The sequence below is a fragment of the Erythrolamprus reginae genome, chromosome 3 (assembly GCF_031021105.1).
Source record: "Erythrolamprus reginae isolate rEryReg1 chromosome 3, rEryReg1.hap1, whole genome shotgun sequence".
NCBI lineage: Eukaryota > Metazoa > Chordata > Lepidosauria > Squamata > Dipsadidae > Erythrolamprus > Erythrolamprus reginae.
Genome location: NC_091952.1, coordinates 141,442,758 through 141,466,327, shown reverse-complemented (window position 1 = coordinate 141,466,327; position 23,570 = coordinate 141,442,758). Strand labels below are relative to the sequence as shown.

The 23,570-nt window shown below is 39.9% G+C and overlaps 1 protein-coding gene across 5 annotated transcripts in view; it reads right to left on the bottom strand.

Moving 5' to 3' along the window:
* ALDH9A1 (aldehyde dehydrogenase 9 family member A1) overlaps positions 1-23,570 on the bottom strand; it is a 211,455-nt gene that overhangs the window by 179,346 nt on the left and 8,539 nt on the right. For all 5 annotated transcript variants that reach the window (XM_070746878.1, XM_070746881.1, XM_070746879.1 and 2 more), the window contains exon 3: positions 3,347-3,492. In XM_070746878.1, the coding sequence (XP_070602979.1) occupies positions 3,347-3,492 (146 nt within the window). The remainder of the gene's footprint in view (positions 1-3,346; positions 3,493-23,570) is intronic.

Sequence of the window (23,570 nt, the reverse complement as noted above, 5' to 3'; positions counted from 1 at the left end):
CCTTGTCCCATCGTCCCATCAGTTGTCGCAAATCATTTTCATTAACAAAATTCATCCTTTTATCCATAATCTCAAATTGAATGTGATCTACCATGCACCGGTACCAATTTTGCATTGTCCATTTTGTTGCATCCTTCCAACCCAAGACTATTATTGCCTGAGCACTTTCTATTGCTGCTTGTTTTATTTCTCTAAATTCTCCCATCGCATTACTTTTAACTAATACTGCCATTTCCTTAGTAATTATCCACCGTGTATTTAACATCTTATTAATATCCTCTTGCACTTTTTGCCAAAAATTCTGCACTACCGGGCATTCCCAAAACATATGCATAAACACGCTTTTATCTTGGCACCCATGCCAACAAATACCCTTAACATTCTGCTGAAAGTATGCGAGTTGAACGGGTGATAATACCACTTATGTAATATTTTCCTCCTCATTTCCCTAACTCTTGTATTCTTAGTTTTCATTATATTCTCCACTATATTTTTCATCTCTTGCGCCTCTACTTGTATCTCACTTTGACATCATTTGTTCACTAGAAGTTACAACTGCATTATATCTCCAAATTCCTGACCTATTTCTAATTCTGCTAGTAGTGGGGCATGATCTGACAACCAAATACTTTTTATATCTACTTTTTAAACTTGTATATTGCCCGCCCTATTTATTAAATATATAGTCAATGCAACTAAATGTATGATATCTTGCTGAATATTAAGTGCCTCTATTTGGTACATCTTCATAGAGATCCACCATATTAAGTCTATTTAAATGTAACATCCTGCTATTTCCGATCCCATTTGTTAATTGCATATTGAAACCTCCTGCCAAAAATGTTGTGCCCTCCATAAAGTTATCCAACTTCCTCTTTGTATTTATTATAAATTGTTTTGTTTTTGCATTTGGGGCATAAATTGCTGCCAGTGTCAATTTATTTTGATTATTTTTCCCTTTAACAAACAACCACCTCCCTTCTCTATCTTTCTGAACTCCAACCTCCTCAAATAGAACCCTCTGATGAATAAGAATCGCGTACCTCTACTATTTTGTGTTCCTCGAGATTCATATACCCATTTCCAATTTCTATCATTAACCAAATTATCCCTTCCTCCCCATCTTTTATGCGTTTCTGTTAAAATCATAATATCCACCTTGTTTTGATTAGCCATCCTCAATATCCTGTAACGTTTCAAATCCGATCCCAAACCATTCATATTTAAAACCATAATACACTCATAATATACAAGAATAATCCTTTTTCCCTCCTATTTTGCTCTTGGTTTACTTATTTTCCCCTTCCTCACCCCATCACCCCCCCAAGTGCCTCTCCCCATGCTCCCCCACCAAGAAGGGGGAGGACAAGAAAAACCCTTGTCCAATCATGAAGCACTTCTATTGATTACGTTCCTACGCTGCTGAGCTCTACTTGCAACCACTTTTTAATATAATTAGAGAAAAAAATTCCCTCCCACCTTCCTTTATCCATTGACTAATACCTTCTTTTACTTTTTTCCCATCTCCCCCCAACAAGAATAAAAATTAACAATAGTTTCCAGAAACATCTCCAAGAGGGTACAGCAGAGTCAGTTTCAACTCTTCACTTCTTCACTTTCTTCTCACACTGGGCTCTTGTTCTTCTCTGCTCCCTTCTAATGGCCTCCACCTGCCCCGTAAACTCCTTCACCTGCTCCTCCCTTTGCCTTTCCTCCTCGTCTGGGGTACTGCGACTGCTGAAATAATCTTCTCCTCCTTCTGCTCCTTGTGGCTCTCCAACTGCTCCGCTCTCCCCTCTTTCTGCTCCTTGTGCTCCACTTTCTCCAAACTCAATACCCAGTTGGTTCAATAGTGCCTTTCCCTCCTCCAGTGATCGTGCTCTAAACATCTTATTTTCCTGGAACACCAAAATGACAGCTGGAAACCCCCAGGTAAACTTTTTTCCACTTTGATATACAGTGGTACCTCGGTACTCGAACGCTTTGGTTCTCGTACATTTCGGATAACGAACAAAATTTTCGGCAAAACAGCCAGAGAAAATTTTGTTCATTATCCAAAATGTTACCGCCGGGTGCTGCTGAAATCCCGGCAGCTTCAGGGGGCTCAGGAGCTCTATACGAGCTCCAAGCTGCAGGAAGGGTGGGGGATGCTGCAATCCCGGCAGCTTCGGGGGGCTCCTTTCCTCATTGCTTCCTCTTATTACCTGTAAGCAGCTGCAAAAACTTTCTCCTTCCAGGCGGCGGCTTCCGTTCGAGTAGCAACAGCGCCGGGAACGTCACGTGATGAAGGGAAGTCGCCGGAGCCATCTCAGCAGCTGCCGCCGCTCCAGCAGCTTCCCTTCATTACGTGATGTTCCCGGCGCTGTTGCTCCTCGAAGGGAAGCCGCCACCGTTGCAGCCGCCTGGAAGGAGAAAGTTTTTGCAGCTGCTTACAGGTAATAAGAGGAATCCCTATTGTGATTCAAGTGATCATTCAAGTGGGGAGGGGACTCTGGATTCTTTTACTCACTTAATGCTCTCATCCTGTTTTCCTTTATAATCTGTAATTCCCTAGTTTATAAATTTACCTTCTCACCTATTCTGCCCTGTATTTTGATTTACCTTGGGGGGATGTACAAGGGCAGGAGGGTCATCTGTTTTCTCTCAGTTTGGAAGCCTCACAGAAGAAACACATGGGAACGATTCCTTATCTCTTTCTCAAGAAAACTGTTTCCACAAATCTGTGCACCTGTGGATTGGCTCAAATTGAGAGGGTTTCTAACCACTTTATCCTAACTGAATTGCCGGGGAGGGGGAGGAGGGAATTCAGACTGTGCTTTGCATTGTCTTGCATTCACTTCCTTTTGATAAAAGTTTCCTTTTGAAATACTAAAGTTTTGAGAGTCCATGCTTTCTTGAACAGAAAGGAGAGACGGGACCTTACAACAAGACTTTTAATGAATTGTTTATGGATTCTCAGACATGTAAACATCATTTTTTAAATTGTAGGTTCCTGAACTTTGACAAAACAGCAGGTTTTCTATTTGAACTCTTCATTTCTTTCACTATACAGCTATTTAGGGAAAAACAGAATAGTGATATTAACAGATAATGTGGAGATAGGATTTGACCTGTTTCTTTAAATAACTTCAAATCAATCTATGATCAGTATACAATCTAAAGCTTACATATTTTTTTTCCTTGTCAAAAGTGACAAAACAGCAATCTTGATTAGAATCACCTGATCCTTGGGAACCAATGTGTATCCTATCTACTTGATACTATCCAGGTTCCATAAAAGTCAGGGTACCCCAATACTAATAAATTTGCCAACATAACCTTATAATATTGCTTTTATATCACATACCCGGATAATTCGGGCTGCCTCCAGCAGAATGTTGCTCCGTTCCATGCCTGATTTCTGACTCCATATTTTGAAAGCAGCATGTGCACTCTTTACAGCCAGATCTATCTCCTTCTCACCAGAGAAGGATAAGTTCCCAATAACTCTGCCTGAAAAAGGAGAAAAGGTAGTTCGGTTTGCCAAAACCAATCAACAATGCTTACTTAGCAATGCTTATTAATGCTATCTATTAAGCTACTAAGAAGTGAAAATGACTTGATAATAAGTAGTAATTCAATATTACAGCACTTTTTGCCACAATTTTAATAACTCCATATTTTTAATAAAATTATTATAACACAAAATATAAAAGAAAATAGAGGAACATTAAGAAAGAAGGGGAAATAGTAAATGAAAGTAGGGAAGAATAGGAAAAAGAAAAGAAAAAGAAGCATTGACTTAAATAAAAGTAAAATAAAACTTCAAGTCACAATTTTTAGTTTTTCAATAATAATAATATAAACGCCATTTCTATAAAGATCTATTCAACTAATCTGTAAAACCTAAAGTCAAAGTTACATTCTTTTCCATATCAAGCACAAAATTTAGAAGTAGTTTCCATGTGAAAACAAAAATACTTAACGTATTTTTCGGTGTATAAGACGTACCTTTTTACTGCAAAAGTCTTTCAGACATTTGAAAACAGGCAGAATGTCTCCTGTCTTTTATTCTTTTGAAAACACCCAGAACATATTATGTCTTTTCTTTTCTAAACTAAGAATAAGCACCATTCAATTTCTTCCTACCATTCCACCTAAGTTTTTGCTTCCAGACTCTTAACTTTGTTGCTTTCCTTTGGATTTACTCTCAACCAACCAACCAGAATAGAGCTGGAGGGAACCTTGGAGGTCTTCTAATCCAACCAACTACTCAAGCAGGCGACCCTATACCATTTCAGACAAGTAACTGTCCAGTCACCTCTTAAAAACTTCCTGCGATGAAGCATCTACAATTCTGATGGCAAGCTGTTCCACTGATTAATTGTCCTCACTGTAAGGAAACTTCTCCTTAGTTCCAGGTTGCTTCTCCCCTTGATTAGTTACTATCCATTGTTTCTTGTATTGCCTTCTAGTTTTTTGGAAAAGAAATTGACCCTTTGTGGCAACCCCACAAATGCTGGAATATGCTATAATGTCATCCCTAGTCTTTCTTTTCAATAGACTATCTAGCTAAACCTAAATCCTGCAACTGTTCTCATGTTTCAGTCTTTAATCTTCTCAGCACTTTTCCCCAAATCTCATCTTCTTTGTAAACTGGATGTAGTATTCCAAACGTGGCTTTACTTATGACTTTATAAATCTGTACTAATACTTAAAAGTGTCTTTGATTCTATGCCTTTGTTTATATAACTAAGGATTGCATTAGCTTTTTTGGCTCCTGTCGCATACTGCTGGCTCGGTTAAGTAATTGTCCACAAGGAGTCCAAGATTCCTCTCTGTTAGTGTTTTTGAGCTGGATTTTACCTAATACCCTGACGACGAACCTATGGCACACGCGCCAGAAATGGCACACAGAGCCATCTTTCTGGGCACACCACCTATTGCTCTAATAGATTCCGGTATGTGCTTGCGCGCCAACCAGCTGGTCTTCACAGGAGCATCAAAAACCAGAAGAGCAGCTCTCCAGCACATATGTGCACACTAGGAACTGAGCTTCTAGTTTCCGGTGGGTGCATGCGTGCTGTCCAGCTGGTCTTAGTGCTCACATGTGTGACAGAAACAGGAAGACCAGATAGCCAGCACGCACAAACTAAAAGTTTAGCTTCCCGGCATGCACCTGCACCTGTGCTAGGGAGCTGCTATTCCTGTTTCTAGCACTCCCCCATGCGCAGAACTGCTCTTCCCATTCCTGGTGTTTGCCCGCATGTGTGTGTGCTGCCATTTCGGTACTCAGTGCTGAAAAGGTTAATCAGCATGGGCCCAACCAGTATTTGCACCTTTGGGTTTCCCTAACTAAGTGTCAAACTTTTATCCTCATTAAATTTCATGTTGTTGTTCAAGTCTTTCAAAATCATTTTGTGGCAAATAATATTTTTATTTTTTTCTCTCCAATCACAGTACAATAAAAATTATAACAACAACATCAAATTGTTTTACAATAAATCAATTTCAGGAAGTTATAGAATACAATGGTACCACCTTCACTTTTGACATCTGAATAAAAATAGCTGCCCAATTTTTTTATGCTATAGAAATATACTATTGGCTAAGACCCTATTTAAGCTATTCCAAATTCTAGTATCTCACATTGAATAGGCTGAAATGTTTCAAATCTCTCCTAATCACTTCCATATCAATTTTCATAAATAATCAATACCCTTTACAAATAGTTAATGCCTATTAATAAAATACCCTTAAAAAAAACATTTGAAAAATTCTTACAGTAGCGTAGTCAAAGGGAAAAAAATAAACCCAATAATATAACCAAATATTGCCTAATTAATCCAATTACCAACCTAATTACTAATTGCTTTATATAAAAAAGTAAAAAGGAAAAGGATAGAATCAAAATAAAATTAAATCTATAAAAAATAAAATGAAATTAAGTCTCTAAAGAATTTTTTTTTAAAAAACATAAGACAGAGAATAGAAAATTACACCAAATAGATAAGATAAATATAGGTGTAGAGACGCAGGAGAATAAAAGAAAGAAAGCTAGGTGGGGAAATGCGCAAAACAAAAAAAGAAAGAAGAGGAGGAAAGAGCAAAGAAGAACTTTCCTCTTCTTCTCATTGATTTCTCCACCTATGTCCTTATAGCATTTTCCAAAATTTGCAAAGTTTTAAAATTGCTTTATAAAAAAGAACATATCCTCTCTACATGGGGCTACCTTTGAAAAGTGTTCGGAAACTTCAGATCGTGCAGAATGCGGCTGCAAGAGCCATCGTGGGGCTTCCTAGATTCGCCCACATTTCTGCAACACTCAGCGGCCTGCACTGGCTGCCGATTGGTTTCCAGTCACAATTCAAAGGGTTGGTAATGACCTTTAAAGCCCTACATGGCATTGGGCCAGAATACATCCGGAACCGCCTTCTACCACACGAATCCCAGCGGCCGATAAGGTCCCACAGAGTTGGCCTTCTCCAGGTCCCGTCAACCAAACAATGTCGTTTGGCAGGCCACAGGGGAAGAGCCTTCTCTGTGGTGGCCCCGGCCCTCTGGAATCAACTCCCCCCAGAGATTAGAACGGCCCCCACCCTCCTTGTCTTTCGCAAATTACTCAAGACCCACCTTTGTCACCAGGCATGGGGGAGTTAGGATATTCCTTCCCCTTAGGCCATTACAAGTTATGTATGGTATGTTTGTGTGTATGCAAGTATTGGGATTTTTGGATTGTTAACCAAGATGCTATTAAACTTTTCCTTATGAAATGCTGTTTAAAATAGTTATAGGATTTATTTTTAGTCCCGAATAGGAAAGAGTGCCATCCAAATTCGAGATTGAAGCCCTCTATTGCTAATATTCTTTCCCCCCTGAGAGTTATCCAGTCTTTCACCCATCACAGTGAGGCAGCTAGGTAATACAATTTCCAATCTGGAACTCCCGGATTTGCACATGCGTTGCTCTAGATAGACGCACCGAGAGAAAGCTCCCTCATGTGAAGAAGGAAAAGTAAAAGTTAACCCTCAACAACCCTCTCTAGCTTGGTGAAAGTGCATTGAGAGGAAGCGAATTGAACAAAGCTGTTGAAAACTTTATGAGAAGGAGTTAAAAGTTGAAGCAAGTAATAGTTTTTAACGTGTGAAAGTGGAGAAGCGAGAACAAAGGAAAGATGGCGTCTACTTCGGAGTTGGAAGGAAAGATGGATTCGTAGCTTAAAACATTTGCTGACATGGGACAGCTGCTCCAAGATATGAAAAAGGAATTACAGTGGAACCTCGACATACGAGCAGCTCTACTTACGAGCTACTCGAGATAAGAGCTGGGAGGGGAGCGACATTTTTGTTCGCCTCCCGAGCTCACATTCGGGATACGAGCGCCAAGGAGCTGTCTCCTGAAGCCGAACGCTAACTTCCGCATTCGGCTTCAGGAGACAGCTCCTTGGCGCTCGTATCCCGCGTGTTTTAAAAGGTTGCAGCCGGCCTGGGGGGCTCGGGGGGGTGCTGGCAAGCCCCCCAGGCCGGCTGCAACCTTTTAAAACACGCGCGCCGCTTCGCAGCTGTCTCCTGAAGCCGAACGCGGAAGTTAGCGTTCGGCTTCAGGAGACAGCTGCGAAGCGGCGCGCGTGTTTTAAAACGTGGCAGCCGGCCTGGGGGGCTCGGGGGGTAGCCCCCGAACCCCCCAGGCCGGCTGCCACGTTTTAAAACACCCGCGCCGCTTCGCAGCTGTCTCCTGAAGCCGAACGCTAACTTCCGCGTTCGGCGGCAGCGGGTTTTTTTGTTGTTGCACGGATTAATTGACTTTACATTGTTTCCTATGGGAAACAATGTTTCGTCATACGAGCGTTCCGACTTACGAGCCTCCTTCCGGAACCAATTAGTCTCGTAAGTCGGGGTTCTACTGTATCGGTCGTTGGTGCTGGAATGGCAGACTTGAAAGAACAATCCAAAACACAAGATCAAAGAATTGGGAAACTGGAGGTGGGGAAGTCTCGCCAGGAACTCCGCATCATTAACTTGGAGGACAGACAGCGGAGGGCTAATCTTTGTCTGAGGGGTTTTCCTAAAGACTTTGCGGAGAGTAAACATCTTATTCAAGCAATTTTCCAGTGGTTCAATGAAAACAAGGTTAAATGTGACCTGCAAGAATTTGAAGGAGCGCACTGGGCTTTTGGATCTCGGAACCGAGGGGATTCAAAAGACATTATTGTAAGGTTTGCCTCAGAAAGGAGAGCGGCAGAAATATTCAAAGAGTTGAAGCAGATTCTAAACTTACGCTACAAAGCTATTCCAATACGCGTTTTAAAAGATTTGTCTGCTGAGACCCTCAAGATGAGAAATCAGATGAGAGAAGTGACCTCCCAACTTTATGAAAATGGAATCAGATTTTCATGGCGTTATCCAGCTACAATATTTGTTTTTAAAGATTCCAAGGCTTTCCAGGCGAGATCGTTGGAGGAGGGAAGAAATTTGCTTCACCAGTTGGGGTTAAATCCGGATGGAGCATCCCAGGCACAGACATCGAAAAACCGGCCAGAAGCAGGAGAGGATGAGTTGTTTATGCTCCAACCGATCTGTGTAGCAGAACAAAGCAAGGCGGAGAAAATCGCAGCACTCCAGAAGGAACTGGATTCTCTCCAGGAGAAAGAGAAGAGGGATGAGCCAAGGGTTACCCACCAGAAGAAAAAATAAAAAACTGAACTGAGCTGACTTGCTAATATGGTACTATGAGTTTCAACTAACTAATCTCTTTCTTGTGTACTTTTTTTTTGTTTTTTTCGCTAACTAATAAGGGGAGAGGAGGGAAGGAGGGGGGAATCTTTTGATATGCTGTAAAATGGGGAGGAAGGGGGGAGCTTTCTGGTGGAACGCAAATCCAGTGGTGCCTCTCGATAACGGAAGTTTTTTTCGTTGCCTCCCCCTGGGGGGGGGGGGGTCAGGGAAGAGGCACTAGGGTGGGGATTCATGGTAACTAAAAAACATTTTTCCGGTAGGCTGTTTTGCAGGAGGGGGAAATCTATTTAAAATTATGTAAATGGGTGATATAGGGTTATTATCGTTGAATGTAAATGGTCTTTCATCACAGAAAAAACGTTTTAGAATCATGAAGCTGGCTAGGGACAGTAAAGTTGATGTTTTACTTTTATCAGAAACTCATAAAGGAAGGGAAAAAACAGATAGATTAGTTACAAATAGTGAGTGGCAACAAGTTTATGAGTCGAGAGGGACAACCAAATCAAGAGGAGTAGCCATCTTGTTTAACCGAAGAGTGTACTTTCAATTAATTAATATTAAAAGGGACAAAGATGGCAGAATGTTATTTATTAAGGGGAAAATAAAAAATAAGTTAGTAACCTTAGCGGTAATTTATGCTCCTAATGTAAATGCAAAACAATTTATAATAAATGTAAAACGGAAACTAGATAATTTTGCGGAAGGTATAGTGATTTTAGCAGGCGATTTCAACTTGGAATTAACAGCAGGGAGGGGGGAAAAGAAAAAGTTACACTTAAATAAAATCAATATGACGGATTTACATGGAAACATAGTAGACAGAGACACCTTCTACTCTGCAAGACATAATAAATTTAGTTGTATTGATTATATGTTAATTAATAAGACAGATGAGGCAAAGCTTAAGAAAGTGGTAGTGAAAAGTATCTGGTTATCAGACCACGCCCCTCTCTTAGCAGTGATTGAGATAGAGGTCGGCAGGAAACAAAGAATTTGGAGATATAACCCTCTGGTTTCAGCTAATGAGGAGAATAGAATTAAATTACAAAGGGAACTGAATGGATTCTTTTGTATTAATGCAACAGGTGAGATTAAACAAACAATAGTCTGGGATACACATAAGGCTGTTATGAGGGGTAATTGTGTTAGTACTGAAGCTTTTATTAGGAAATCCTGGGAAGCTAAAAGGAACAACTTATTAAGAGAAATCGATTTAATCCAAGAAACCTTAAAAATTACAAGAAATAGAGAATGGAATTCACTATTATTACTTAAGAAAAAGAAATTACAATTACTTGATGAAGATGGAATAAAATGAAGATGATTATAAAACATAGAATTAGGGGATGGGGTAATAAATCAATGAAGCAAATGGTACATTATCTGAAAAAAAGAAAAGAGAAATCCCACATCTCTGCTTTAAAAGATAAGGATGGTGTAATTAAACGTAGTAATGTAGAAATGGAAAAAATAATGAGAGATTTTTATGGGAACTTATACAAAAAAGAGTATGTTATTTCGCAAACCACAGAGGTTAAAAAGAAATTAAAGGAAGAGGATAGACAAATGCTAAATGCAAAAATCACAAATGATGAGATATCTAGAGTTATTAAAGGGTTGAAACCTGCTAAAGCCCCAGGTCCAGATGGTTTTACTGCTGAATATTATAAAATGTATATGAATGAATTATTACCGCATATGGAAAAATTGTTTAACAATGTAATGGAGACTTTTGAAACTCCACAGACGTGGAAAATGTCAGAAATTATAACTGTCCCAAAACCAGATCGTGAATCAGGATTATAAAATATTTATGAAAATATTGGCAAACAGGGTGGAGAATATTTTACCAAAAGTAATTGGAGAAGATCAATATGGATTTGTTAAAGGAAGGAAGATTTATGAACCAATAAGGAATGTGGTCAATGTTTTACACCATGCTACCAATACCAAAAGAAAACTAAGTACAGTATTCTAAAATTAGATGTCTACAAAGCTTTTGATAAAGTTAACCATGATTACCTATTTCAACTATGTAAAGATTTAAATATGGGAGATTCATTTTGCAGAATTATAGAAACAATATATAAGGATAATATAGCTCAAGTCAGAGTAAATGGTAACAGAACAGAAACGATTAAAATTCAGAATGGAACTAAGCAGGGTTGCCCACTATCCCCAATGTTATTTGCATTAGCAATTGAGACCTTAGCAAACAAAATTAGAAACGATAAGGAATGGAGAGGTTATCAAATAGGGAAATTTGAATTGAAATTAAATTTGTTTGCAGATGACGCTATAGTGATGTCTGAAACCCCAATTGAAATGATGAAAAGAATAATGATATTGCTCCAGGAATTTAAAGATCAATCTGGACTTAAGGTTAATATAGAAAAATCAGAGATAATATGTTTAAATACTGGCCCTAAAGAGCAAATCAAGATTTAAAAAAATATCAGGATTGAAATTAGGTTGTAAAAAAATGAAATATTTGGGAATTTGGTTGTTCAAGAATCCAATAAAAATAGTGACGGCCAATTATAACCTAATATGGAAAAAAATCCAGAAGCAGATAAAAAATTGGAAGGGTAAAAAGTTAGGAAGAATTGCCAAGATCAGGGCCCTTAAGATGATGATAATACCAAAAATGATGTATGTTTCAGGTTTTACCAGGTAGTTTTCCTGAGGCAAAACTAAGAGAATGGGACAACAGATTAAATTTTTGGATTGAAGGAGACAAAATACCTAGAATAAGGAAGCATTGGCAGTTTGCACAAGAGAAAGAGGGGGGTTGGGGCAGCCCGTGCCTAGTATTATATAGAAATGCATTTCAAATGGAAAGGTTAATGGAGCTACAGTTATGGGGGGGAAAGAAATGGGTAGAGTTAGAAAAGGAAATCAATAACATAAATAATAAAGAATTATTATTTAAAAATTGGAGTAGAACAGAAATTAGTAACTTAAGTGATCCTCTTAAAGCATGTTTAGAAATATGGTTTAAATGGCAGAGGAAAAGTGGAATAAGGGTATCCAGGCTATCAACGCTATATGTATTGAATATAGGGGATGATGTTAACTTAAGTAGAATTATCAAAGTATTAAATAGTAAAGGGATAACGAGAATTGAACAATTATATGAGAAAGATGGAAGAGTCAGTAGAACTCGATTGGAATGGTGGATTGGTAAACAGAAATGGTTGCAGATTAATGCAATAAGCACATATTTAAATAAAAGTGAGAATAAAGAAGCTTTCTTACGAGAAGAAAATTGCTTAGAAAAAATAATAAGAGAAAAGATAAATGAGAGTAAAGCACAAGCCGGTAATATATACAGAATGCTATTGCAGATGGAAGAGGAAGTAACAAAAAGTTTGACAAGATGCTGGCAAGATGATTTACAAATAGATGAAAGGGAAATGAAAGAAATAATAGAAAATATATACAAGATTAAAAATACAAGAGTTAGAGAGATGAGAAGGAAAATTTTACATAAATGGTACTATACACCAGTACAAATTGCACACTTCCAGGGGAAAGAGAAGGGTAAATGTTGGCATGGATGCCAGGAAAAGGGAATTTTTATGCATATGCTCTGGGAGTGTGCAGAAATTCAGAAATTCTGGAATGTAGTGCAGAACGAAATTAATAAAATGTTAAACATTAACTGGATAATTACAAAAGAAATAGCAATTTTAATTAAATACAGGGAACTAGGAGAATTCAAGGAAATTAAAGCTGCACCATTGGAAAGTGCCCAAGCGGTGATGGTATTAGGTTGGAAAGACTCTACAAAATGGACATTACAAAATTGGTACTGGTACATGGTGGACCACATACATTTTGAAATCATGGAAATAAGATTAAACAATTTCGATGAGAACAAATTGGAGAAGTTGATGGTGCGATGGAATAAGGTAAAAGATTATATGTTAAGTAGAATCTGTGATGTAAATATGAAAAATAAATTGCAATCACTCTTTTAGTAATACAGTGGTACCTCGAGATACGAGTTTAATTCGTTCCGGACCTGGGCTCTTAAGTCGAGCAGCTCTTATCTCGAACGACTTTTCCCCATAGGAATTAATGTAAATAATTTTAATTGGTTCCAGCCCTCAAAAAACTCACAAAGTTAGTCTAAATTATGCAGAAAGACATGTTTTTAATGAAGAAATGTACATGTACATATAAATGAATAATGAAGTTTCTTTCACTTAACTTGTAAACTTTCTTAAACTTTTAAATTTACATATGTTCAACTTCTCTGCCACCCAATCCTGTAGGACAGAGGTCCCCAACCCTTTTTGCACCAGGGACCGGCTTTAAGCGATCAAGAGAGGAATGGGTGAATGAATGGACGGAGGGTGGGAAGGAAGGAAGGAAAGAGGGAAGGGACAGGAACAGAGGAAGGAAGCAAGGAAACTTATGAAAGGGGAGAGTAAGAGAGGAATGAGTGAAGGGAGGGAGGGAGGGAAGAAGGTGGGAAGGAGAAAGAAAAGAAGAAATAGAGGAAGGGAAGGTAAAAGAGAGAAAGAAAAAGAGCAAGAAAGAAAGCTGCAAGCACCCCCCGAGCCCCCCAGGCCGGCTGCAACCTTTTAAAACACACGCGCCGCTTCGCAGCTGTCTCCTGAAGCCGAACGCGGAAGTTAGCGTTTGGCTTCAGGAGACAGCTCCTTGGCGCTTGTATCTCGAATTTGGGCTTGTAAGTAGAACAAAAATATCTCTCCCCTCCCAGCTCTTATCTCGAGTTGCTCTTAAGTAGAGCAGCTCTTATGTCGGGGTTCCACTGTACTTGATGCAAGATAGAGCCAAGGAATAATAGATAAACAATTAAATTTTATTTGAATCCTCTTGTATGGGTGGTGGGAGTGATGGGGTGTGTGTTGTTGTTAGGTGATGGGCACATGCACTGTGCACTGTTATATGTTTCTTTTATGTTAACTTTTAAAAATCAATAAAAACTTTATTTTAAAAAAAACAACAATCTGGAACTCCCATCCCCCCCCCTCTAATCCTATGGTCTTGTACATTTTTATATTTGATTCTTGCTTTTTCTTGCTTCATATAAATTGATGTGTTATTTTTTTTAGTTTATCAAAGATGTTTTTGGGTAGCCTTATAGGGACCGTTTGAAAAAGCACTTTGGGTAATATGTTCATTTTGATTACTGCAATCTTACCTAAAAAGGGATAGTTGGAGTTCTGACCATTTGTCCAAATTTATCTTAGTTATTTGTAAAAGGTTCTCATAGTTGTCCTTGAATATTGAACTACATTTGGCGGAAAGTATTATTCCTAAGTGTTCTGCCGAGCTCTCTGGTAGAAACCTCCCGAAAATTCACGGGTACAAATTTCAGACACACACACATTTGAAAATTCAAAACAATGTCCTTTATCACAAAATTCAAAAGAAACAAAGCATCCTTTTTGTGCAGAGCACTCTTCCCCAAAACAACCTTGTCGGCTGTACAAGTCCCTTAAACAGTCCTTAAGTACTTAGCTAGTAGCTGTGAAGAAACATCACAGCCCTCCTTCTTCCCAGAAAGTGAAACACACACACACTTTAGTCTGCTTTGGTGTCAAAGGCGTGAAAAATCCACAAACAAAGTTCAGATACAGCGAGGCACGATCCTGAAGAACTGCGATCAGATAATCTTCCACAACGGCCAAACTAGCACACTGCTATTTATAGCAGCAGCTCTAATTACTGGAGCCGCACCCAAACACAGGTGGCCTCTCTTATCTCCTGTAATATTTCCTCAATTGGTCTCTTCGATGCATAAGTCTGCGCCTGCGTGGGTCTAACACTTCGTCATCCGAATCGACCGAAGATAATGGTGATTGGCTTCCTGGGCTGTGTGCCAAGCCCCCCTCTTCTAAGTCACCCCCACCTTCTTCTTTGTCCGAGGAAACTGCACTCCCTGTTGACGTTTCCCCTGCCTCCACCTCCACATTCCCTGGGGCAGGAGCTGGGCCAGAGTCAACCACAACACCTAAGTATTTCACCTTTTTTGCAATATTAATACCTAACTTGTCCTCTAGTTCCAAATCTTGTTTAAGGGTCATATTTTTAGTTATTATCTTAGTTTTATTTTTATTTATTTTTAATCTGGAAACAGTTCTGAAGTCTTCAATCTCTTCTAATTAAAATTTGCCGGTTTCTAATGGATTCTCCATAATGAAGACCATATCATTGGCGTAAATTCCTCTTTTTTTGGTCTTAAACCTTTTATCTTTTGATTATTTCTTATATTAATTAATAATGTTTCTAGCGCCAAAATAAGGATTAACGGTGCTAAAGGGCACCCTTGTCTTATGCTTTTCTTTATTTCTATTTCCTCAAATCTGTGTTAACTATCATCCCAGCTTTTTGTTGGCTAATTAATCCTGTAAATTTGTCACCAAAGTTCATTTTTCTAAATTGTAAAATAAGGTACCGTATTTTCCGGTGTATAAGACGACTTTTTAACCCCTGAAAATCTTTTCCAAAGTGGGGGGGTCGTCTTATACGCCGGATATAGGACAGTGGCGCCGATATTTGCGATGGCTGGGAGGGGCGAGAACACCGCCTCCCAGCTGGGCGAGCCTGAGCGGAGCGCAGGCTCGCCCACACGCTGCCTTTGGCAGCACAAGCGTCCCTGTCCGGCCGGGGAAGAATCGTCCCGGCCGGACGTCAGTTTCAGCTGGGGGGGGCGAGAACACCGCCTCCCAGCTGGGCGAGCCTGAGCGGAGCACAGGCTCGCCCACACGCTGCCTTTGGCAGCACAAGCGTGCCTGTCCGGCCGGGGAAGAATCACCCCGGCCAGATGTCAGTTTCAGCTGGGGGGGGCGAGAACACCGCCTCCCAGCTGGGCGAGCCTGAGCGGAGCGCAGGCTCGCCCACACGCGACATGTCTAGCCGCCACCGTCGGTGCCTCGGTTCCTTAGCTCCGCCTCACAGCTGATCACCCTGCTGCCGCTGCTGAGAGAAAAAGAGAGGAAGAGAGGGGGGGAGAGAAAGAGATAGCAAGAGAGGGAGAGAGAGGGGGGATAGCAACAGAGGGAGAAAGAGAAGGAGAGAGAGAGAAAGAGAAAGAGAGAGGGAGAGGGGGAGCAGAAAGAGAAAGAAAGAGATAGCAAGAGAGGGAGAGAGAGAAAGAGATGGAGAGAGGGGGAGAGAAAGAGATAGCAAGAGATGGAGAGAGAAAGAGAGGGGGGAGAGAAAGAGATAGCAAGAGAGGGAGACAGGGGTTTAGCAAGAGAGGGACAGAGAGAAAGAGAGGGGGGATAGCAACAGAGGGAGAGAGAGAAAGAGAGAGGGAGAGAGGGGGGAAAGAAAGAGAGAAAGAGATAGCAAGAGAGGGAGAGAGAGAAAGAGAGAGGGGGATAGCAACAGAGGGAGAGAGAGAAAGAGAGAGGGAGAGAGGGGGGAAAGAAAGAGAGAAAGAGATAGCAAGAGAGGGAGAGAGAAAGAGAGGGAGAGGGGGGGGAGAGAAAGAGATAGCAAGAGAGGGAGACAGGGGGTTAGCAAGAGAGGGACAGAGAGAAAGAGAGGGGGGATAGTAACAGAGGGAGAGAGAGAAAGAGAGAGGGAGAGAGAGAAAGAGAGAGGGAGAGAGGGGGAAAGAAAGAAAGAGATAGCAAGAGAGGGAGAGAGAAAGAGAGAGGGAGAGAAAGAGATGGCAAGAGAGGGAGAGAGAGAGGGAGAGAGGGGAGACAGAAAGAGAGAGAAAGAGATAGTAAGAGAAGGAGAGAGAGGGGGAGAGAAAGAGAGAAAGCAAAAAAAGAGAAAGAAATAGAGAAAGAGAGGGAGAGAGAGGGGCAGAGAGAAAGACTTTGATCATTTCCCCAGGTATTTTTGTACCTACTTGACCAACATTATTAGTGGTTGCAAAATTGAATGTATGAACTTGTTCATTTCAATAAAAAGAGCCAGGGAAATGATTGAATGTTAAACTGGATGCATTTATTTCTGCCTGTTTGTATTTGTTCTTATGTTTAACCATTGAAAATGTACTTTTCCTCCAAAAAGAATCATCTTTCCATATTTCTTAGGCAACATTTTAAAATAACTTTAAAAGCTGAGGTCATATTATTCACCCTGCTCTGTATCATAGCACACTGCACAGTACTGAAAATTGGCAGGGTCACTAATTAAACCCGACAAGTTAAAATCTGTTTAAGTGACATTGCAAGAGGATAAAGACAGAAAGTGCGGAAAGAGGAAAAAATGGATGGGCTGTTTGGATTGCCGTATCATGATATCACATACAGATTCTCATTCCATAATAGATTCTCATATAGGTGTCAGCATGCTGCATGTTAGACTGAAAGATACCTACAGAATAGATGGTAGGAGAAAGAAAAATAGCCAGGTTCACCTTTTTGTGTTGACAAATTATGATGAGTTATAATAATAAACTTAATTGTGGTGAGGAGAAATATGAGATGCAGACAAGACAGATAGACAGAGACATATGGAGAGATAGACAGAAGAGTGCTCCCACTTGGCTCTCTCTCTCTAAATAATTCATTCATAATTTTAACAATAAGATCTTCATCATTAGTAATTAAAATATTGTGTTATCATGTTCAGAAATGATTTTTTTCTCAATGCAAGTACATCATAGACCTAGACTCAGTTTTTGACAGTCAGAAGAGGGGTAGTCTTATACGGCGAGTATATCTCAAATTCTATATTTTAACTGGAAAAGTTAGGGGGTCGTCTTATACACCCAGTCGTCTTATACGCCGGAAAATACGGTATTTCCAGACTACTTTATAGAAGGCTTTCTCCGCATCTACAAATATTAATGTTGCTTGTTTTTCTATATGTAAGTCGTAATATTCAATTGTATTTAATATGGTTCTAGTATTATTTCTAATCTGTCTATGGGGTAGAAAGCTGCTTTGGTCTGTATGAATAATTTGATTTAGTACCGGTTTTAATCTTTTTGCTATGATTGCAGCTAGAATTTTATAATCTGTATTCAGGAGGGTGATTGGTCTGTAGTTTTGGATTAGATGTTTATCTGCTTCATTTTTGGGTATTAAACTTACATATGCACGTTTCCAGGATTCTGGCAGCTTTCCTCCCTTTATTATATTATTAAATAAGTCTAACATAGTTAATTCTAAAGTGTCTTGTAAGGCCTTATATAATTCAAATGGGATTCCGTCTGGCCCTGGGGATTTATTATTTTTCGGTCTACCCATGACTGATCTTAATTCTGTTATTGTAATATTTGCATTTAATCTTCCCTTATCTTCTTCAGAGACTGTTGGTAGATTAATTTGTTCTAAATAATCAATAATTTTCCCTTCCTCTACCTCTTCCTGATTGTACAAATTAGAATAAAATTGCTCCACTATTGCTTTTTTTAATATTTCGTTTGTTTGCCTTTCTCCTGTGGAGTCAACCAGTGCTTCAATATATCTTTCTGATTTTTGGTTTGCCAATTTCCAAGCTAGCCACTTTCCGGGCGTATTAGCACATTCAAGAGTTATTTTGTTTTTGGCGCTTTAATTTTTGAGCCAATTCCTCTTGGTTTTGAAGAGCAATTTTATGTTTTGTCAAGTTTAATTCTTCTAATGTTTTTTTATTTGATGGATTTTTATGTAATTCTTCTTCCAAGAATTACTTTTTGATTTAGGGCTTGTATCTTACTCCGCTTTTCTTTATTACTTGCTGCTAAATAAGATATAGATAGGCCTCTAATATAAGCCTTAGTAGTGTCCCATAGGTTAGCTTTGGTTGTTTCATCATTATCATTCATTTTTAAAATTCTAATTCTTTCTCCATCATTGATATATATTTCTTTTCTTTAATTATAGATTGATTTAATGTCCATCTTTTTTTAGTATTTCTCTCTTGCTCCCTCCATTTAATCCAAATGGGATTATGGTCTGCCCATGTATTGGGCAGTATCTCAGATTCTATTATGTTTTTTGTACATTCTTCATTGGCCCAGGCCATAACTATCCTGGACCATGATTTATGCGGGTTTGAGAAAAAATATAATATCTATTGTCTGGGTGGAGATATTACCAAGTGAAGTTCCTCTGCCATTTGAGTAAAGGTAGGGGGCAATATTTTCCTAATTTTTTTCTTATTACAGTGATCCCTCAATTTTCGCGATCTCGATCTTCGCGAAACGCTATATCGCGATTTTTCCCACCCGATGATGTCACTCTCTTCCTTCCTTTCTCATCTTTCTTTCTCTCTCTCTTTCTCTATCTTGCTTCTTCCTCTCTCACACTCTCTTCCTCCCTCTCTCATCTCTTTCTTTCCTTCTCTCTCTTTCTCTATCTCTCCCCCTCTTGCTGGCGGGCGGGCGGGGCGGGCGAGTGGGGGCATCAGCGAGGAGCCGGGGTTTCCCCTTTGCGTGGGCGGTGGGGAAACCCCGATCTTCGTCTGCTCGCTGCTGCTGCAGCAGCAGCAAGCAGACGAAGATCGGGGTTTCCCCGCCGCCCACGCAAAGGGGAAAGCCCGATTTGGCTCCTCGCTGCTGCCGCCGAGCAGATCAGCTGCTGGGCGGCCCGCAGCAGCAGCGAGCAGACGAAGATCCGGGTTTCCCCGCCGCCCACGCAAACTCCACCATCTGCGCATGCGCGGCCATGGAAAAAGGGCGTGCATGCGCAGATGGTGTTTTTACTTCCGCAACCCTACATCGCGAAAAATCGATTATCGCGAGGGGTCTTGGAACGGAACCCTCGCGATAATCGAGGGATCACTGTATTGCTTTTATAGTCTTTTTTCCTATCTACTATTGAGTTATAATCACCAACAATCACTACTTTTACTGGCTCCATCTCTAATAATATTTTGTGTATCTTTGCATAAAATTTGCTTTGATTTGTGTTGGGGCATATATTGAAACTATTACTGTAGGGGTAGTTCCTTTATTTATTTGTACAATCAAAATCCTTCCTTCCTCATCTGAATATAGTAATTTATGTTTCGGCCATGTTTTGATGTAGATTGCAATCCCTCGCTTTTTAACTGGGGCCAAGGCTACAAAAAGTTTCCCCAACTTTGGACATTCTATGATTTGGTGTTGAGCCTTTTTAATATGTACCTCTTGGAGACAGGTGATGTCTGGATTGTATTTCAGTCATTTGTAACATATTTTATTTCTTTTTTTGGCGTATTTATACCATTGATATTTATAGAGAGTAATCTTATTTCATCATGTGAGGTTGTGTTTTTAACTCCGTTCCCTGGCTCCTGTCTGGGATCTTGTAATTGCTCCTTCTCTGTCATTGTCATTCCGTTCGTATCTAATCTCTGGCTCTTGCAGATTCTCTTTTGAAGTCAATTCCTCCCTGCTCTCCCACCTTCTTTTTGCTTTGTGTCTTTTGTTTCCTGTGCCTCTATCAATTTAATATGCTGGTCGTAAAAGTTTTTGACCTCCTCTGCTGTTTTGTCCCCAAAAGAGTAACTAGGAGGCCTTCTGGAACCAACCATCTGAATGGAACTCTATGCCAATGCAGCTTTGATCAATGTTCCATCTAATTTTTTTTCGGTGTGGGCAGAAAAGTATAGTGTCTGAGCGGCAGTCCCTTTGGGACTGGGCGGCATAGAAGTATGTATGTATGTATGTATGTATGTATGTATGTATGTATGTATAAATAAATAAACAAATAAACAAATAAGAAAAAATCCTTTTTATTAAAAGAAATTAATAATAAAACAAAACCAAAATCTATTACTATCTTCTCCTCTTTTTCCATCCCTGTCTCCTCCCCCCCTTGTGTGTGTGTGTGTGTGTGTGTGAACTTTTGAACCATTTCCAATAACAGGTGAGGGCTATTGGAAAAGGTTCAAGAGTTCACACACACACACACACACACACACACACACGAGGCTGGGGTTTTTTTTCTCTGTTATTATTTGGGTGCTTTTTACCATATGCTTTAAATCAAGAGTCATTTCTCTCTTTCTCTCTCCCCCTCTCCCCCTCTTGCTCTCTCTCTCTTTCTCACTTACTTTCTCCCTCTCTCTTTCCATCTTGCTCTGCCTGTTGCTCTCTCTCTCTTTCTTTCTTTCTTTCTTTCTCTCTCTCTTTCTCTCTTGTTTTCTTTCTCTCTCTCTATTGCTTTCTTCTCTCTCTCACTCTTTCTTTCTATCTCTCTTGCTTTCTTTCTCTCTTGTTCTCTCTCTTGCTATCTCTCTCCCCCCCTTCTCTCTCTCCCCCTCTTTCTCTCTCTCTCTTTCTCACTTACTTTCTCTCTCCCTCTCTCTTTCCATCTTGCTGTCTGTTGCTCTCTCTCTCTGTCAGCGAGGGGGCTGCGAGAGCGCTTTCTCTGAGCGCTTCGGGAACGCCTGCCCTGCCTCTACTACAGCCCCCTTGTTGAAAGCTTGGGACGAAAGCGCTCCCAGCGAAAAGGCTGCGAGAGGGGCGGGGCGGGCATTCCTGAAGCGCACGGAGAAAACCCTCTCGCAGCCTCCTGGCTGGGAGCGCGGAGGAGGAGGAGAAGCTGCAGCCTCCACTGCCGCAGGAGAAGTCGCGGGAGGCGGAGAGGGAGCAGATCGGGCGGGGGGCAGTGGCGAGAGGCCAGGGGTGTGAGGGGGCCGGAGGCACCATGGGGAGGAGGGGTGGCTGCGACTCTGCGGCTGGCAGGGGGATGGGGAGCACGCATGGCGCCTCCGCACTTTCGTCGCTCCCCGCCCCCAACTCCAACGCCCGGCTCCTTGCATGCGCTTGGAAAAGGGTGCGCGGGGGGGTATTTTGGGGTGCGCACAGACGCGCGCACGCAGCTTACAAGGAACACTGGCTTCGATGTGAGGAATTGATAGTCTTCTTTTTTCCCTAACCCGTCTAGGGACCTGTTTTAAAACAATGACCTCCTTTCCCTTGTATGTTATTGTATTTTCCTTTACCAGATGATATATCTCATCCCTTGTTGGTTTTTTCAGAAACCTAACATGCACCTCCCATGGTAATTTGTTTCTGTGGGCGTAGCTAGTGTAAACACGGTATATTTCATCAATTTCTTTCAAGGCTCTATCTGGCATTGACCCTGTAATGCCCACTATTATCTCTGCCATTGTTTCTGCAATATTTTCTTCTCTGTTTTCCTGTATATTTTGGAACCTCAGGAAAAAAGCAGCTTTCTCAAGTTCCACATTAAGTAAGGCTTCTTCCATATTTTAATGGCTGACATCGTGTTGGTTTGTTTCCTGTATTTTTATTTTCAATTTTTCACTCTTCTGTTCTATCTCTTGTATTTTTTGTACATTTTTAGAAAGTGTGTCTTGGATGGACTCAATTTTTTCGTCCATTCTACCTACTCTATCCTCTACTCTTTGAATATCTCTTTGGATTTCGCCCCTCACATTTTCCATATTTCCTGTCAACTTTTCATAGTTCTGATTGATTGATTCTTGCATCTTTAGCATCAACTCTTGTAATGACGCCAGAGTTATATTTGATGCTTGGGAGGTTATTGTTGCCACATTTTCTGTTCCTCTAGTATTTTGTGGAGTCAATGGTTGGGGCATTGTTGTTGGCTTATTACCACTTTTAGATTGAGGTGTGATTGTTGGAGGTCTCGACATCTTGATTAGTCCCAAGTATACACTTTAATATGCTGTAGCTCACTAGTTGATTATTTAACAAATTAATAGAATAATAATTGGGTTTAATTGATAGATTTATATAAGTTAATAAATTGATTGATTGGGATTGGTTGGGATCCTAATGATCCCAATGATATTGTCAATCTAACAATTGCACACTAACAATAGTCAATAATAATATTAATTAGTCAATCAATATTATTCATCAATAATACTATAATACTAACAATTCGATAACGTGATTAAGAGACGAGGGTAATAACAATAGAAATCAAAATCAATAGAAATCAAATTAAGAAGTCAGTCAATAACAGTTAGTATAGATTCATATATAATTCATCACTTAATATAAAGTGTTAATCAGCTGAACAATTGATAGTTAAATAGTCTAATAATATAGACTTCCCTAATATATTTTAAATCACTTAAATAGCTAAATATCTAAATATTATATATCTCAAATAAATCTGTCCTAAATGTTATTTAAATTTTAAATAATAAACAGTGATAAGCAGTAAGTATATATATATTGCGTATTAAGTACAAAATATAGAGTTATAATATAATATAATATAAAACTGTAGTGTTGCTAGATGAACAAAAAATACAATGAGTGCTATTTCAAAATAAGGAAGAGAAAACAGTCAGAAAGTTTACAGATATTTCAGATATATAAATATTTCAGGCAATCAAATATCAGATATCAGTGTATAGCTTTTATACCTCCGTAGATTTTCTGTGGTCTTCTATCTCCTGTATGAATCAGATGTCAAAATATCCAAATATCTAGAGTGTCCAAATGTCCTGTCATCAGAGTTCAGTATCTAAGTTCACGTTGTTTATGGAGTAAATTGATTGTAAGAATCCCAGATCCTATTTAAAAGTTCTCACAATTTTCGGACAATCTTGTAAAAGTTCCAAAGTTCTGAACCAAATAAATCCAAGTTATTAGGTGCGCTGGTTTAGCAGTATCCCCAACGCAGGCTACCGATTTGCAAAGTCTCCTCTAGCCGCTCCGTTCTTTTTTTCCTCGCAACTTCCAGAAACCACCATACACATTCAAAAATCCACCTTGCCCTTTGCTGCACAATCTACTGTTCGATGTTATTAATCCAAACCCAAAACCAATGTTGATATTGAGGAGAAAGGGTCTATGGTCTATCTCCTATCACCGAGCTCCGATCCCAAGCTCGGATTCCGCCAGTACAACCCTTCCACCACTTTTAGCAATCAAGCAATGGCCTCTGTGAGAAACCTTCAAAAACTTTCAAATAGATTGTCCCAGATTATCCCGATCTA